Here is an 18,017-nt window from a genome sequence, read left to right on the forward strand (position 1 = left end):
AGTTATATTTTTTATTTACTTAATTTATTAACTCTTTTGGTAAATAAGATCTTCTACGCATGGCTATTCCTGGCAAAAGACAATATCTGATCACATAATTTTTTATTTTTTAAAATCCTCCACCACCGTCTCTGATTACGATTGTCATTAATTCATTTATTGAGTTTCTAATCACATCACTAATTATACACACCATTAATCATAACTAATAAACTGAAAAGCTCGTTAATATATAGCTATGTGCACTTATAAATTGACTTGTATCTGCGCCTGACTGTATTCAATCCACGAGAATGGATTTGAAGGGAAAAAGAACGACAAAACCCACGTCGTATTTAAAAAGTTTGGCTGCCCACTTGCTGACACACGAGACGTGGGAATGAGATGAGATAAGGTGTCCTTTAGACTTTAGTAAATATCTACACGTATTTTCCAATGATTAGATTCTATGAGGCTATATATAAGTTTTTCTTAATCTTTATTCCTTGTGGTCATTTTCAATTGTGTCTTCTTCGCTATAAATTGCTAATAGAAAAATTAACTTAGAAGTGGTTGCCGGCTGAGCAATTTGTCATAATACGAAAATAATAGGACAAAACTATCATTTTCCTCTTAGGGGATGTTTGGTTGGGCCAATATTTTAGGAATCATGGAGTTTTGAAACAAAAAGTAGGTTTTTCGTCATTATAGGATTCTAAAACTACCATTTGGTTCACCTTTTTTTAAGAATTGCTTTCTTAAAAACTGTCAAAACAGTAGCAATTTATGGACAGCCCAATTCCTCTTTTTAGCTCGGAAATAGGCAAACTTTCTTACATCTGGTCCACCTTAGCAATCTCACTCTCCTCTTTTCTCTTCACGTGACAATCACACCACCTATCTCCTCGTTACAATCACTGTCTTTCTCTTTCTCGTTCCCTCCGCCGTTCGACTTCCCTCCGACCCTCCACTTCATGACGTTTCATCAAAAAAACAGCCCTAAATCTTCTCAAATCGGCCATAAGAAAGGTGTAAAGTGGTCCATTCCTCTTGATTACCTCTATGATGAACTCTAGCTGTTGATTTTAACAAGAAATTTACGCTTTCTTGGGGTTTATAAAGAAGTGGGTATTTAGATTTTGTGGGTTTTCATGATGCATGTCGCCACTGGTCTTGAAGGCATCCTCCACTGAGTTGGGTGTAGTCGGTACTTCGTCTGTGTTCTCGTCTTCAGATCTGAAGGCTTAATTTCTTGATTATGGTTTCATACTATAATTTCACGTCGGGGCCTTCGGATCTGCTCAATAACAAAGCAAAGGTATAACCTAATAAAATTCTTAATCTCATCAATGTTTGATATGATTCTATGATTGTTAAATGTGTACCATTTATTAGCGGTTTGATTGATTTGTACGGGGGTTTTGGGCTAGAGAATGCAGTTTATCCTAATTTTTGAGTTGGGCTCTTGCAATTTTACTTATTATGAACTGCTGCTCATGATCGGATTTGTTTTTTAGCTTCTCCGCATACTGTTTATTCCTATTTGTTGTACCTTGAGTTTAGCTACAGAGTCCCGAGGTTCATTTTTTTAATCTTAATTGCTTTCACATCTAATTTCTCTGCAAAATTTTATGATTTTTCGCATTCTTTTCTACGGGTAGCAAGCATATAAGCCTGTCATAAATAGAGCATGTAACAAGCATAAAACTGGGGCATGAAACTTGAGCAGGTAACAAGCATGAAACTAGAGCATATAACAAGCATATAACCAGCATATAACCAGCATGTAACAAGCATATAACAAGCATGTAACAAACATGTAACAAGCATATAACAGAGAGCACAATAGAGACCAATGAGAATGCATTAGGCAATGATGATTGGTCAATGTTTGTTCATGCAGTCTATATTGTGATTTCATTATTTAGATGAGGCAAACCATGATGAGAATGCAACTAAATTGTTCATGCAATTTTTAGATGAGACAACCATTATGTGTAGGCAATCTATGATACAATTACAATATTTACGCGAGGCATCATATACTGACAATATGACTTTAATCTGAGCCTTATACTCTATTGTTTTACAACCATTATGTGTAGGAAAATCATGTCAATGTTTGTTAATGCAGCCTATATTATGATTTTATTATTTTGATGAGACATACCATGATGAGATTGCAATCTAAATTGTATATGCTCCAGTTTCATGCTCTACTTTCATGCTTGTTTGCTGCTCTAGTTTCATGCTTGAGTTTTATGCTTGTTACATGCTATGTTTATGCTCAGGCTTATGCAATATATTTGGTATTTATCGTGTGTAGGTTACTAGTGTGCAAATGAATGCTATGATCTATGGACAAGTTATAAAGATAGCAAAATATAGACTTTGATGTGTATTGGTATGACTATCTTTCAAACTTGGTTCCTCATTGGTTAGTTTAGGTTCTTTGCATTAGGCAATGATGATTGGTTAATGTTTGTTAATGCAGCCTATATTGTGATTTCATTATTTAGATGAGGCAAACCATGATGAGAATGCAATCTAAATTGTTCAAGCAATTTTTAGATGAGACAACCATTATGTGTAGGCAATCTATAATGCAACTACAATACTTAGGCGAGACGTTGTATACTGATAATATGACTTTAATCTGAGCCTTATACTCCATTGTTTTACAATCATGAAAATTTCCTATCATATCTCAAAACATTTTACAATCATGAAAATTACTTGATGCTCCGCTGATTCCATTTCTCTCTTCAATCTTTTGATTATCATTGACTTTTACAATCATGAAAATTACTTGATGTTTGTATTGATGTGTGTGATCTATTATGCTCTTTGTTTCTACTCCAGTTACAACAATGTCACATGCTTGTTACATGCTGGGTATATGCTGGTTATATGCTTGTTATATGCTCTAGTTTCAGCTCCAGTTTCAGCAACGTTTGCTGGTTACACGATCTGGTTATATGTTTGTTTAAGGTTATTAATAGCAGATACCATCGCTTAGCGGTGAGCCATCGCTAAGGCTATTTGGGGCTATTGCGGTAAAATAGCGGTAAAAAGCGTATAGTCAAATAACAGTCTAATTTAGATATGTATAAATACTAAAAAAGAACGACTAAAGAAAAATCTAAAAAATATAAAAGTATATATTTGATGATTTAAAGACATCCTAAACATGAAATAGATATGTGACCATCACGTAATACCGAAGATGACTGGAGGAGTCAAAGAGTCGTCGTCTTCGAGAGGAAGAGCTAAGCGGTGAGAGGACTGTCCTAAGAGGAGCTCACTGTGAAGGAGGTGAGAGGAACTACCGAGGTAGGTGCCAGAGGCTATGAGAGGTGGCAGGAGTATGCCAAAAATCACAGAAGAAGGTGGAATGCAATGACCAAGGATCGGGTTTAATTTTAAAAAAATAAACCTCAAACCGCTTTTAAATAGAAGTCAAAAAGCGAATTTCCCATACAATCGCCCGCTATTTACCATTATAGCACACTATTGGATGTTTTTGCAAACGGAAAGCGCATATTCCGTAATATGTCACCGCTATTGGGCAATAGCGTAGTGGGAAGGGACCGCTAACGCTATTAACCCTACGGGGCTATTTACCGTTATTTATAACAGTGTGTTTATTGCATGGTACTTATATGCTTGTTATATGCTTGTTATATGCTTGTTACATGCTGGTTATATGCTTATATGCTGCTCATAAGTTAGTTTGGGTTTTTTACATTAGGCAATGATGAGACAACCATGATGAGGTAATGCGAGGCGTCGTATACTCTCAATCTTTGTTAATGCAGCATATATTGTGATTTTATTATTTAGATAAGGCATACCATGATGAGATTGCAATCTAAACTACTATGTAATTTTTAGATGAGACAAACATTAACGCAATCTATAATGCAATCACAATATTTAGATGATGCATCATATACTGATAAAAAGACTATAATCTGAGCCTTATACTCCATTGTTTTACAATCATGAAAATTTCCTTTCATATCTCAAAACATTTTGTAACTACATGGCATGTTTTTAAAGAAAATAATTACACAAATTATGAGTATTAACAATGCACTCATTTTCCAAACAATCACTTGATGCTTTGCTGACTTCAATTCTTTCTTCGGTCGTTTGATTTTCATTGACTTTTTATCTTCAATAATGACTTCACTTTGTGATACTTGGGCACTATTTCTGCAATCGCCTGATTTCTCAGCCACTAAAAGAAGTTACATTCTTTTTTTGAAAACTTAGCACAACCCTAATACTACCTCCCTTTATTTTTTCCATTTGCACACAACTTCAAAGGTGTTGGAAGCTTGCACTTGCACTTCACTTCATATGGATCAAAAGCTTGTTTGCTATCACTTTTAGCTCCATCTTCAATACAGTAGCACGATTGCCTGCAAAAAAATGGATGAAATGAACTGCAATAATGCTTGTGGAATGCTGGTTGTTTTTTAAAGGTTCGGAACTCCTGTAGAATAGTCGTTTATAGTCGTTGCTCAAGTGGATTGTGCTGGTGATTTGAAAATCTAGGGGGTAACTTCACCACATGTATTTTTATCATACTTTTTTGGGTTCTTTCCTATTATATGGTTTTGAATCGAACACAAAAAAACTCAAGAAAAGCTTTCTATGATGGGGGTTTCCTTATTCTTTGGAAATGAAACAAACATGGGTTTTGGATATGCTTTCCTATTCTTCACTTTATCATTCCATATTAAACACAAGTTATGGATTCCTTTGAGATCCTTTTTTATATGGTTATTTACGAGGGAATCCAATTTCATAATTTTATGGAAATGAACCAAACAGCCCCTTAAAGTATTGGTGAACTCTCAAGTTGCCTCCTAAAATATCAATTTACCTATTTTACCCCTCAAACTATGTTTATGATTACAATTTGATTATTTTGTGACTCCAAAGATAAATATTTGACAAACTAATGATATGAGAATGTATTTTTTAAATTTTATTTATGAGTTTTTATTAGTTTATCTTATTTTCCTCCAAATTAAAATTATTTTAACTACTTTCTCCCAATATCTTTTACCCTTTAACTCTTTTTATGAATTAAAAACTCATTTTTAGATTACAAAATACACAAGAAATGGAAAAAAAATATTATCACATCATTAATCTATTAAATATTTAATTGTATGCTCACGAAATAATTATATTCGACACATAAACATAGTTTAAGGGGCAAAATAAGCAAATTGATACTTTAGAAAACAACTTGAGAATTCACCAATACTTTATGGGAGAAATGATCATTTTATCCTAAATAATATTGTAAATGAGAAAAAGATAATATTGTCACTTTCAACCAGGGTAGCAATGGGATTGGGTAAGTTTTAAACTTTAGTTTAGTAGCTGAACCTTATTTATAAATACATTGTGTGAAAGCATGATTATTTTCCAAAATGAGTTCAAACTTTCTAACTTAAATTTAGTTATAAATTACCATTTTCAATATGATTAGGCATAACTAGGCTACATATTTCAAAATATTTTTTTGCTACTATAAATAATAAACGCAGAGCTTTTGATGACATGTCAATTTTCATAGCAATCCAAAAAAAAAGAACGCACATTTTGTTTCTTGTAGTTTAAAAATTTATGGGATTTGTAGTACTTTTAATATTATCCTTTTGATATATAAACGAATTGATATCATACAAATTAGTGAAGTTAAATAGTATGTGTGTGTTTTCAACTATTTTGGCGGGAATAATGACTGCAACAATTCAAACTCGTCTGTCACCTCAATCCCACCAAATTCTAGTGATACCCCAGCTCTTCAGATGTCCACTTCAGTTCCTCCAGGATTCTCTCATAGGCAGACTTCATCTGCATCTGCTCATTCAGCCAGGAAGACTATTATCAGTCGCAAACATAGGAATTTCTTACAGCACATCTCTTCTACAAAACATGCTTTCAAGATTGCTAAAAAAAGGTATGAAACGTAATCCTTCATCATCCTCTTCTGTTGTTATGCCTTTGAATGCTTTGGCTAATGATGTTATAGAGGAAATTGCGGTGTTAATCTGCTTGATGACTCTATAGCTAACTTGAAAGTTAAGGACGTAGATGTAATAACTTCAGGTTGAAGGGATAGTTCAGGAGTTTTTTTTGGTTGAGTTTTTCAAATCTTTTATGATGAAATTTGCTTCATGGAATGTGTGTGATCTTAATGACCTAAACAAAAGGAGTTTGGTCAAAGATTTTATTCATTGTTCTTCGATTGATATCATCGGTCTTCAAGAAAGTAAGCTTTGTAAACCTTCTGCTAGGAAGCTACTTTCTATAGGTGGCAATAAAATACCACATTAGTGTCTCTTAGACTCTACTGAATCCAGAGCTGGAGTTATAGTTGGCTGGTCGAATTCTTTCACTCTTCTCCGTTCATATGTTGGTATCTTCTTTGTATCAGTGTTCTTGCTTCATACAACATCAAAGTGGACCTTTAGCTTTACTTCTGTCTATGCTCCCATTGATAAGGAAGATAAGGATGTTTGTTGGTAGGAGCTTTCAAGGCTACATCAGATTTTCTATGGTCCGTGGATTGTTAGTGGTGATTTTAATGCTACGTTATCTTCAGAGGAATGTAATGGCAAAAATGGTTCTCTTAGAGATATCAATTCTTTCACAAATTTTATTTTTTCTACATCCCTAATTGATCTTCCTTTGTCTGGTAGATCTTTCACTTGGTCCAATAAGCGCCAAAACTCTGCTTTTGCTAGATTGGACAGATTTTTAATTTGTGCGGATTAGGATAGACAATTTCCCTTAGTTTGCAGTATTCTCCTCCTGCTGTTGGCTCAGATCATTCACCTATTATTCTTGATAGTAGGGGTATTAAACCAACTCCACCTTCTTTTAGATTTGAGAAAAGCTGGTTTCATAACAAAAGTTTTATTCCTTTTATTGAAACTTCCTGGAAATCTTTTCAATGTCAAGGAAATCCAGCAGATATTTTTATTAAGAAGCTTAATCTTCTAAAGAGGAGAATTAAATGGTGGAGAAAAAAATATTCATGGATCCTTATTTTCTAGAAAGGCGGACTTGTTATCCAAAATCAAGTCTCTTGATTTAATTGAGGAACAGATACCTTTATCTTTAGTTGAATCAAATGATAGGAAATCTTTTCAAGACTGCTATGCTTCTATCATTCAAGAGGAAGAAACTTATTGGTTTCAGAGATCACGTATTCAATAGTTAAAAGAAGGTGATGCAAATACTTCTTTCTTCCATAGAACAACTTCTATCCACAAAAGGTCCAACCATATAGTTTCTATTAATCATTTGAGTTCTGAGATTAGCAATAATGGAGATATTACTAAGTCTTTTCATGATATTATCTCAGTCTTTTTGGTCAAGAAAACAAGACTAATTTGACAGTCAATTGGTCTTCTTTGTATCCTGTTCAAAACCAGAACCTCTTAGCCCTTGAGGTTTCTTTTTTAGAATCAGAGATTAAACATGTTGTTTTCAATATGAATCCAAACAAAACGCCAGGTCCAGATGGGTTTTCTATGTTATTCTATCAATCTTTCTGGGAGTTGATTAAAAATTATCTTATTGCTCTCATGAATTACTTCTGGTATAATCTTTCATCTCTTCATAGAGTGAATAAAGTCCTTATTACTCTTATTCTAAAAATCAAAGGATGCTCCTAAGTTAAAGATTATAGGCCTATCAATCTTATTAACTGCCTTTTTAAAATCTTCACAAAAATTCTTGCCAACAGACTAGCACCCTATATGCATGAATTGGTTGCTCCTACTCAATTTGCTTTTCATGCAGGCAAATCAACTCTTGATTCCATCTTAGTGGCCAACGAAATGATTCATTTCTATTCTAAGAGGAAGAAGGAAGTAGCCATGTTGAAGATTGATTTTACGAAAGCTTTTGATTCTACAAGCTTGAGCTTCCTTATAAGTCTACTTAAAGCTAGAGGTTTTGGTGATAAATGGTGCTCTTGGATCCTTTATATAATATCTTCATCCAACTGTGTAGTTCTTGTTAATGGATCTCCCACCAGATCTTTCAAATGTAAAAGAGGTTTAAAACAAGGAGACCCTCTATCTCCTATGTTATTCAACATTACAGTTGATGTATTGAGTAAAATGATTATGAATAACGTTGACGAAGGATTATTATCTAGCCTGTCTATTAAGGAACCTCTTAACTAGATTAGAAGCCGCCAATTTACAGATGATACTTTGTGTTTTGTCAAAAGCACCTTCAATGACATAACTACTCTCAAGGCAATCTTATACATCTTTGAAGAAATCTCAGGCTTGGGCATTAATTATTCTAAGTCATCCCTAATCTATTTTGGCAAACTCCAAAACAGGGAAAACTCTCTAGCTTCTACCCTCAATTGCAAAGTTGATAAACTTCCTATCAAATATCTTGGCTTACCCTTGAAAGATGGTAAATTATCTAAATCTGATTGGCAACCTTTGTTAGATATCTTCACAGGAAACTTGCACCATGAAAGAGTAATTGTTTATCTTTTAGGGGCAGACTAGTATTATTGAACTCAGTGCTTTCTTTGATTCCTTTGTATTTTTATGTATTTTTATGAACTACCTAGATGGTTGATTAAAGAGATAGATAAAATCAGAAAAAGTTTCTTATGGACAGGTAAAGCTGAATCCAAACATTTCAAATGCTTAGTCAATTGGAAGAGGGTTTGTTTGAGTAAACCAGAAGGAGAATTGGGAGTAAAAGATCTCAAAATTTTTAATATCTCCCTCCTTTCAAAGTGGTTATGGAAATGTCTTGATAGAGATTCATTAATAGGAGCATTCATTCATCAATTATATATCAGAAAAGTTTCCAATCTCCAATTAGCTAATTGCAGTGCCTCTAACTCTTTATTTTGGAATGATATAATCTCCAACAAAGAAGTTTTTTTACATCTTTTATCATGGTCTCTTGGTTCTGGTGATAAGATCAAATTTTGGGAGGACAAATGGATTGGTAATAACACATTAGTAAGTTTATATCTGTGTTTATATAATCTCTCTTTGTCTAAAAATGTTTCTACTCATAGTCAAGGAAGCTTTCATGCTCATATATGGCATTGGCATCCAATTTTGAAGAGAAGCATCTCATCTGTATCTTCCATTGCAAAGCTAGAGCTCATGAATCTTATTTGTTTGCACAGAATTACCAATCAAGTGGACGTTCCTAAATGGACTCTTACATCAAGTGGCTCTTTCTCAGTCAAGTCTTTGTATGTTTTCTTAAACTCTAGAGGAATTCCTTCTGCCATATTCAAAGTTATATGGAATCCTATTATGCCTAGCAAAATTTAGTTTTTCACATAGCTTTTATCTATGAATAGACTACACACCAAAGACAATCTTATAAAGAAATGCTGGCAAAATGATCCTACTTGCTTATTATGTGGTACACATCCTGAATCTAGAGATTATCACATCCTGAATCTAGAGATCATCTCTTCTTCTCATGCAATGTAGCTAAAAAAGTGTGGAACCATTTTAGTGATTACTATCTGCCTTTCATATGGCTAACATCTCTCTATGACCTTCTTCTCTCTGTAGAATCTCTACAAAAAATTGATGGGATCTTATGGCGCTCCATTTTATCTACATTTTGCTAGAATTTATGGTCTACAAGAAATAATTTTGTTTTTGAACATGTCAACTTCTCTGTTCAGTCCATTATTAACTAAACTATCTCTGGATTATATGTATGGACAGATTCTGGAAGAGGAAGTTATGCACTCAAGTTAGCAGCTGCATTAGAAGCCAAGCCAATTTCGAGGAGCAGTGGATGATAGCATTTGTTAGTCTTTTGTATTGTTTGTGCAAAGAAAATTTTTGTTGGTCCTTCATTTTGTTTTATTGGACTATAGAAAATATAGTTTCTTTATACTATATGTATGGCATGCTTTGGTTCTTCCCTATATCTGTGTCTACGGTGAATGACGACAAGACTCACTCTTCACCTTCATGGATGTTCGGAAGAAGAAGGTTACACATCACTAGTTAAGAGAGATTATATTTTCTATCTTCCAATTTCTATGGATACAGTTCATATCCTACTTTTGTAACTATACTTTTGATATATATTAATGAACATGGTATATCCTTGGTTTTATTCTCAAAACACACACACACACGAAGATAGTATGTATTTTACAGTGCGTAAAACAAGACATATAAATGTTAGATATGCGTAATGTTGGTTGAATTGAATTTGATTGATTCGACTTTGTTGGAAAGGTTAAGCCGATTCGAAACAAAAAATACAGTCCAAACATCATAGGTTGAAATTCGGATTTTAGATCAATTCGCTTTGTGGTAACCCGACCCGTTCGCATCTAGATCAAATATTTTAGTTGAGTAATTTATCTGCATTGGTAAAAAGAAAATTACGGAGATATCTGAAGGGATTTTAGTAAAGATATTCCCGATGATTAGTTATCATAGACAAAGATTAAGAAGAGGAGAGCATCGCGATTTCTTCGTAAGCTGTCTTCAAAGTGGGGAACCCAAATATTGAAGGATCAACCAATGGAAAAGAAAGCTGCAAATTACTCCAAAGAGTAAATGAAGTTAAAGTCTTAGCTTGACTTTAGGTTATGATTTTTTTTCTTTTTTTGGTTTGACTAGGGAACTTTCCCATGATCCTCCGTACCATAGAAGGCGTGGCTAAGGGGCACCACAATGCATTGACTCGGGTATTCTAAGAAATTAAATTCTTGTGGTGTGCTCAGGCAAATCAGCTTACCAAATCGGATAGACCCTTTTGGGTCAGACTATGACTTCGAACGCAATTGATGTGGATCAATACAAAATATTTACGCTAATAACCCATATAACTTTGGTGAATATCTTAGGATTAGTTGCATATACGCTCATATCTCTGTTATATGTACATGTGAGAGTAGGTGTATGTTCAGAGAAGAGGGGGGTCTTTCCAACAATACTTTGAAATAATCAAATAAAACAACTTTCTACGACACACTAACATATGTGACATCCCAACTATACGTAACAAGAAAATAATTCAGCTTGGAATGGATACGTACAGTCATAAACTTTATGGGGGCGAGGAGGAGTGAATCTAAAAAGCAATCTAATAATTTCAAGAGTCTTTCTACTTAAGAGAGCATCCTAGACATCAGTACTAGCCTAGTTTTCTAAGGCTTAATTTGACTCTTAAAACTGATTTTGATTTGGTCTGTCTCGGGAAAGATATAAGCTAGGATCAATCCTGACATTAGGCTTAATGACTTTTTTGGCTCTTGGATCTCAAAGACTAGTCCCATGATGGCACCCTGTGAAAGAAACACAACCCAATCGCCATCATCCCCACCCAACTCCCCACACCCAAAGAACAAGAAGAATAAGAAAGGTATCTAGTCCTGGATTCCACAGCCAATGAGATGTGATCACATGTAAAATTTGAGGACACATGTTTAGATCAGATAGCAACCTTTGCTGCTGAACAAGAAAGGCGGAAAAACAAAGAGGAGGTTATGGCTCTCAGAACAAATGACCATCTGCCGTCGCAAATAGTGGGCCAATATAGTGAATGATTAGCGTCCTTCATTACCATCCACAAACTTTGAAGACAAAAAAAAAACCGAAAACACCCAAAGTGAATAAAAAATAATACGCTACACTGCTACAAGTTGTAATATATGTGTATTTAAAAGAAAGCAACTGCAAAGATCAGCCGTTCAGTAAATTATGAGGTCTACTGACTGCACGTTTAAGATTACAACTCAGGAAGATCATGAAAATGTGATTTAAAACAAAAGAAACTTAGGATATCACAAGCAAAAAAAGAGCGAAAATATTGCTCTAATGTGAACCTGGAAACTATGTTTCACTCAGTCCGCAATTATTGCTACACAATGGAACAGATTATAATCAAATTATCAAAATTTCATCAAAATCAGAAAAGTACAAAGATCAGTAGCCCCTTAATACATCAAAGCCCTGCTACTGCCTCCCGGGCCATTGTACACATCTGATCCTCAAAAACATTAGACATGATAATGTACAGAAGAAGCTTATATATATATACCCAATCTAATGGGAGGCACAGGCAAATAAATAAATGATTAGATCAACTCCTCAAGCTGTATGCTAACCGATGTACAAGAGGACTTCATGACGAATGAATCGAATTCTCTGTTTACACCCCGTCTGATCTCTCTGCAATCCTCAGGCAGCACAGTAATGATTTTAGAACGTGTAAAAATCGAAACCAGTGAGCTTTAATCATCAGGATCCATGGCTTCATCTTCTTCATTGGATCTAGATGCATCGGTTTTACTCTTTTCATCAGAGTCCAATTGGCCTTCAGCGTATGAATACTCTTCAGGTGGCTCATTCTCCTCCACTCCCTCTTCTTTACTACTCTCAGACTTTGTAAGAACCATCGAAAGGCCACGGAGCATCCAATCTGGGCATAGGTCCTCTCCACCATATAAAATTTCTCCCTTTGAACCTTTCACGGGTTTCGGAATGTCTGCTGGTTTTGATGCTCTGCAGGAACATTCGGGAAGAGGGTGGGAGAGAAATGATGTGGGTTTTGATGTTCGAGCCTCTAATATTAACCCATCTATACCTAAACTTCTGTTAAGATGACCCCGCGCTAATTCAGTCCAGTTGCGTTTTGGATGATAGAGGTGATCCCTAATAGTTTTAAACAACCCAACAAGGTTTTTCCTGGAAGAAGACAATATAAGATTTGTTAACAGTGTAAATATTAGAAGTCTGCAAGTTTGCCTCATAAAAACTAACAGAAGAGATTGAAGATTGGATGTATTCTGAGTGGTCAACGTTTGTTATGCACTAAAGCACCTATCCTGTGGCCATAATGAAGTCTTGATTTGAATCTTCCAACACTATATATTACAGAAAAATCAAATGTAGAATGACGGATCAACAAAGTAAAGAATGCATTGGATGGAAAGGCGGTCTGATGCAGCAGAGTAGTAAATCTTAGATAAGATTATCTTAGATCTCATATTTGATTAGATTTGATTGCTTTGAATAAATTAGAAGAGATACTTTCTCTCTTTTCATAGTCTAGGTTTTTTTTTTCTTCTTCAAGGAAAAGTTAGAAGAGATCTCAAAGTAAATTAGAAGAGATTTTAGATCTCTTTCCTTAGTTCAGATTTCTTTTTCTTCAAGGCAAGGTGCTTTTTCATCAAGTGTATGCCTATTTAAAGGCACCCATTATACTCATTTTGCATCCATGAAAATTTCTATTAAAACCTAGAGATTTCACTCTTTCAACTGGTAGATTCCAGTGTTCGTATATTCGAAAAACCTGTGGATTCGAGATTATCTTTGCTCGTGGACTCGGGCAAATCCATTGGCAAACATTTCCACAATGGCGTATTACCAACTACTACTTTCGCTACGTCAAATGGTATCATCAGAGCAACAAGTTCCTCATTCACGATGGCTGACATCAATCCCGTCCTCCGTACCGAATTTAAAAGTATACAACAAAAGGTCGACACTATGTTACAGCAACTGACCTGACTCTTGACAACAATGAAGAAAAGCAATGGTGATAATCGAGATCACGTTGGTCATGATGGTCGTAAAAAATGAGATCCGACTCTACAACATGAATCTAACAACAATAGCTATGAAGGCAGCGTCATGATTATGGTCGAGGATACTTACTACTGACGTTTCATGATGCTGAAGGATTCGAGATAAAGTTCGATCCACCTTCCTTTGACGAACAACCACAATCTACCTCAAAGCAAGGTCTAGAGTAGTCAAGAGCACAAAAGAAGAAACAAATACGACTACATCAGTTATGTCAATCACAGAACCAAAGCCATCCAAGATAGAGACTCAGACTGCTGAGAAGAAAGGCTTTTTAGTGGAGGTCAACCAGATGCTGACAGAAGATTGAAGATAGCAGAAGAAATTTATGCCCAGTTCGTAATTGGGGAAGAAGACTTTGAAGCACCGAGATTCCCCTTGAGCTGCAACCCTTCGTTGTGCTTGGGATTCCCGGAGCTATTCTGAGTGATACTACACCTATCGATATTGTCCCAATGGAGTAGGGTATAATAAAGAGCGAGAGGATTCATGATATTTTTAACTTGCATGATGGAGAATCCATAGCAAAGGAGATGAAAGAATTGTGGACGGAGTATGAGTTTGTTTGGAAGCAACAATTTTCAATGATTTTAGCAAGAATGAGATGATACTTTAGGCACTAGACTATGAAAAGCAACAAACAAAATATTTGGATGAATTTTTCAAGTCAACTATAGATCAACATGTCGCCAGTCACACATGGTGTAGGAAAGGCTCATACTCAAGTTTGTTTCAGAAGAAGTACTAGCCAAGAAGGTAAAACAACGGATGGAAAAAAATTAATGCTAAGTACAAGGTAGATGTTGATCGGCGCAGGAAAAAAGAGTGTTTAGCAAAAAGCAACTATTCAAACAAATATAAGCTTGACGTCTAGCTTCTTTCAACAAGAGGAGACTAATATATGACTTCATATCCAGTGCCGAACTCGAGGATGAGTTCTTTCCAATGAGGATAGTCTGATGCAGCAGAGTAGTAATCTGAGATAAAATTTATCCTAGATCTCATATTTGATTAGATTTGATTGCTTTGAATAAATTTGGAGATATTTTTATCTCTTCCCATAGTTTAGTTTTCTTTTTCTTTTAGGAAAAGTTAGGAGACATTTAATAATAAATTACGAGAGTTTTTAGATTTCTTTTCTTAGTTTATATTTCTTTTTCTTCAAGGCAATATTTAGATTTCTTTTTCATCAAGAAAGTGTATGCCTAATTGCCTATTTAAGGCACCCGTTGTACTCATTTTGCATCAATAAATTTATTATTAAAACCTAGAGATTTCTCTCTTTCAACTAGTGGATTCCAGCCTTCGTGTCCAACAATCCATGGATTTGGGAGTATCTTCGCTCGTGGACTCGGGCAAACCCATCGGCGAACGTTTTGGCGACATTGAATTATCAACTACTTCTATTACATCATGGTCTCATGAATCAACTAGGACATCCTCCCAAAAACTAAGTTAACTAGGACATATATGACAGACTTGGACTTCTACAAGATTACCTACACCGTAAAAGCTTTAAAATGGAGAAAATAAAATTTTGATTTCTGCAAAGTGACATAATCTGAGGCTAATGAATATATTGAAGAAGGAAAACTAGTTGTTGGGGCCCAGTTTGTTAACTCACATTTTCAAACTTGCCTACTACCTTTCCTGAATTAGTCCATATGTGCACATGAACAATGAAATGACCAAAGCAACCAGCATTTTATGCAAAAAGTTCAAAAGAAAATGATAATTCAGAGCATTCATATTCTTGCCATCTCTGTTTTAAAAAACCTCCGCCTAGTCCGCTTAGGCGTACGCCTAGGTCTAGACGGTACCTAGGCCGCCTAACTAGCGCCTAACGTCTAGACGGTATTTAGGCTGCCCATCTAGATTTTACGAGCGTTTAGGGGCGCATTGTCTACTTACGTGGATTGCACCCTGTAGGTCTTGATTGTGATTTTATGTGTCGTAGCCTACACGTCCTCCAAACTCCATTAGCCTCCAAATATGAACCTCCACTACCTCCTCCGACCTTCAGCAAAACCTCATCGACCACCACTTAAATGAAGAAAGAAAAAAACGCCCAGAAACCGCTTAGGCATCCGCCTAGGCGACTAAGCGTTGGGCGCCAAGTCCGACGTCTAGAAACGCCCAACGTTTAATGTAACATTGCTTGCCATAAATGAATCCAAAATTTTGATGTTTAATGAAGCATGAGGATAAATGAGAGGAAAATAGAGAAGGCTAATTGAACTGATGCATATGATCCTGCCTAAATATCTGTAAGCGTTATCTATGAGGGTTAATTGCACATAGATCCTGTGTAGTATCCTTGTTTTTCATTTACTACCCCTAACCCCCAAGGGTTATATTTTTTTTAACTCTTTTACCCTTGGTGAGATTTTGGCAGACATTGACCCAGGGTGAAATTAGTGCATCTATACGGGTGAAATTAGTGCATCTATACGGGTGAAATTATTGCATCTATATGGGTGAAATTAGTGCATCTATATGAGGGTAAAAGAGTAAAAAAAAATTAACACAATGGTTATATGCAACGATGAAACTAGAGAGATAATCGTTCTAAACAAAAATATCACAAGGGGGTCTACATGCAATTAACCCTATCTGTAAAGTTGACACCAAAAGAACCTAGTAAGTCATATATTTTTTTACCTATCAGGGCGGTATGTTAGCCCGGAGGCCATTTGGTATAGACGGTGACCCATGACTAAGCTTGAAAAGTCAGGCCACCCACTCCCATCATTATGAAAGCCGGGAAAAAATGCATCAGCTTCGACAGAGACATAATAATCTAGCGCATCCCAGATCAATCTGTGTGCTTGCATTCTCAGATCTATAGGTGATGACTCCGGTTCTTTGTCAGCCTCGGCAACCCAGCCATACCAACCCTCCTTCTCATGCTGATAGAAGGGCCTTGAAGGAGGAGGTGGAAGAGGGCGTGGCCGAGGTCCAGCTTTCTTCCATTCTTCAATGAGTTGTTTCTCACTTTTGACTGGAGCAGACTTGGATTGAACAGAAGGAAGAGGAGATTCTGGGCCCAATATGTGAGACAGCTCTTTTTCACTGCAGACAGAAGTACGATCTACTGTATTTGCATACATGGCACGGAAAGGGATAAGCACTCTTTGCCCCCCAAATATCTCTGAACCAGCCAAATAAATTATCGTATTTGGAGGATACCGCATTGCCCGAAAGAGAAGTCCCACCTTTACAGTGTCAAAAAGTGAAGTATGTCAGATGGAGGAGGTAACAAATTGCTTACCAGAAAAGAAAAAGGAGCTCACAGAAACTAATAGATAAAGAAAAAATATATAATGTAAATGCTTTTGAGTAAAAGCTGAAAAATCCTACCATGCTTGCAAGCATTAGCAATTTCCTAAGAGATCAGGGCAACTATATTAAAGCAGTTAAGAAAAGTACAGGATCAATATAATTAACTATGTTCAAGACTAATGCCATCTTTCCTAGTCGTCACATAACAGCTGTCAACCATCCAAGCAACTTTCCTACTTTCACAGTGGATAATGATGACTCAGCATTCAGACCTCAGAGTTAGCGATGTTATTGCAAAAATATCAAGTCTCCAATAGCCAAAGCAGCCAAAGCGCAAATTACAGCAGCAAACCAGCTGCTCTGATTACAATCTTGTGAAACTTCTTTTCTCGTAATAACATAGAAATAAGAATACATCTAAAATAACATAAGTTTTTATGGGCAATGCTTTTATGGAGAATGTTCTTTAAAGAGGCAAGAAACCGAGATCTTAAAAAATAAGAATACTTCTAAAATAACATAAGGCTGACTAGACTGACATCAGTTTAAAGATTGCTGGAAAAGACGCCTGAGAAAAGTAGTAACCACTCGTGGAGAAACAAAAGTTCGGGTCATGCATTCAAGGAACACCTTCAAGCTCACTTGTCAGAAAACAGTCCAGATAATCAGGTGAAAAATTACAATTTACTATTTTCTATAGTGCATGGGATTCATATATACACAAACCAAGGAGACAAATGAAATCACATCCACCAATAACTTGTGTCTGTGAGAGCAAAATTTTTGCAACTTATAAGTACTATGAAATCAGTGAACTTTCTGATGGCTTTGACCATATGTGCCACAAAAATATGAAATCAGTAACACCCAAAAAAAGCAGATAATTAGTCATTTCAGGATCAAGAACTATTTTATTCAATAAAACAAGAATTTAACTTTACCTCTTCGGGCATAAGAGGGCATGAGCCATTTCTTTTGTGAGCTACTGAATCAATGCTTAGTTTCTCATGAACAAGCCCACGTTTGATCATCTGTTTCCTTGTGTGCTGGATAAGTTCAGTATGAATATCCTAGGAAGCATAAAGTAATAACCTAATCATATTT

General features: G+C 35.6%; 1 protein-coding gene across 4 annotated transcripts in view; it reads right to left on the reverse strand.

Annotated features, from left to right (window-relative positions):
• The window catches only part of LOC109848477 (uncharacterized protein At1g04910-like), a 13,252-nt gene continuing 7,074 nt past the window's right edge, over nucleotides 11,840–18,017 (reverse strand). For all 4 annotated transcript variants that reach the window (XM_020417993.1, XM_020417995.1, XM_020417991.1 and 1 more), the window contains 3 exons: nucleotides 17,855–17,983; nucleotides 16,293–16,846; nucleotides 11,840–12,731 (listed from right to left, as the gene is read on the reverse strand). In XM_020417993.1, coding sequence (XP_020273582.1) covers nucleotides 12,278–12,731; nucleotides 16,293–16,846; nucleotides 17,855–17,983 — 1,137 coding nt within the window. In that variant the 3' untranslated portion in view covers nucleotides 11,840–12,277. The remainder of the gene's footprint in view (nucleotides 12,732–16,292; nucleotides 16,847–17,854; nucleotides 17,984–18,017) is intronic.

The sequence above is a fragment of the Asparagus officinalis genome, chromosome 7, assembly GCF_001876935.1.
Source record: "Asparagus officinalis chromosome 7, Aspof.V1, whole genome shotgun sequence".
Lineage (NCBI taxonomy): Eukaryota > Viridiplantae > Streptophyta > Magnoliopsida > Asparagales > Asparagaceae > Asparagus > Asparagus officinalis.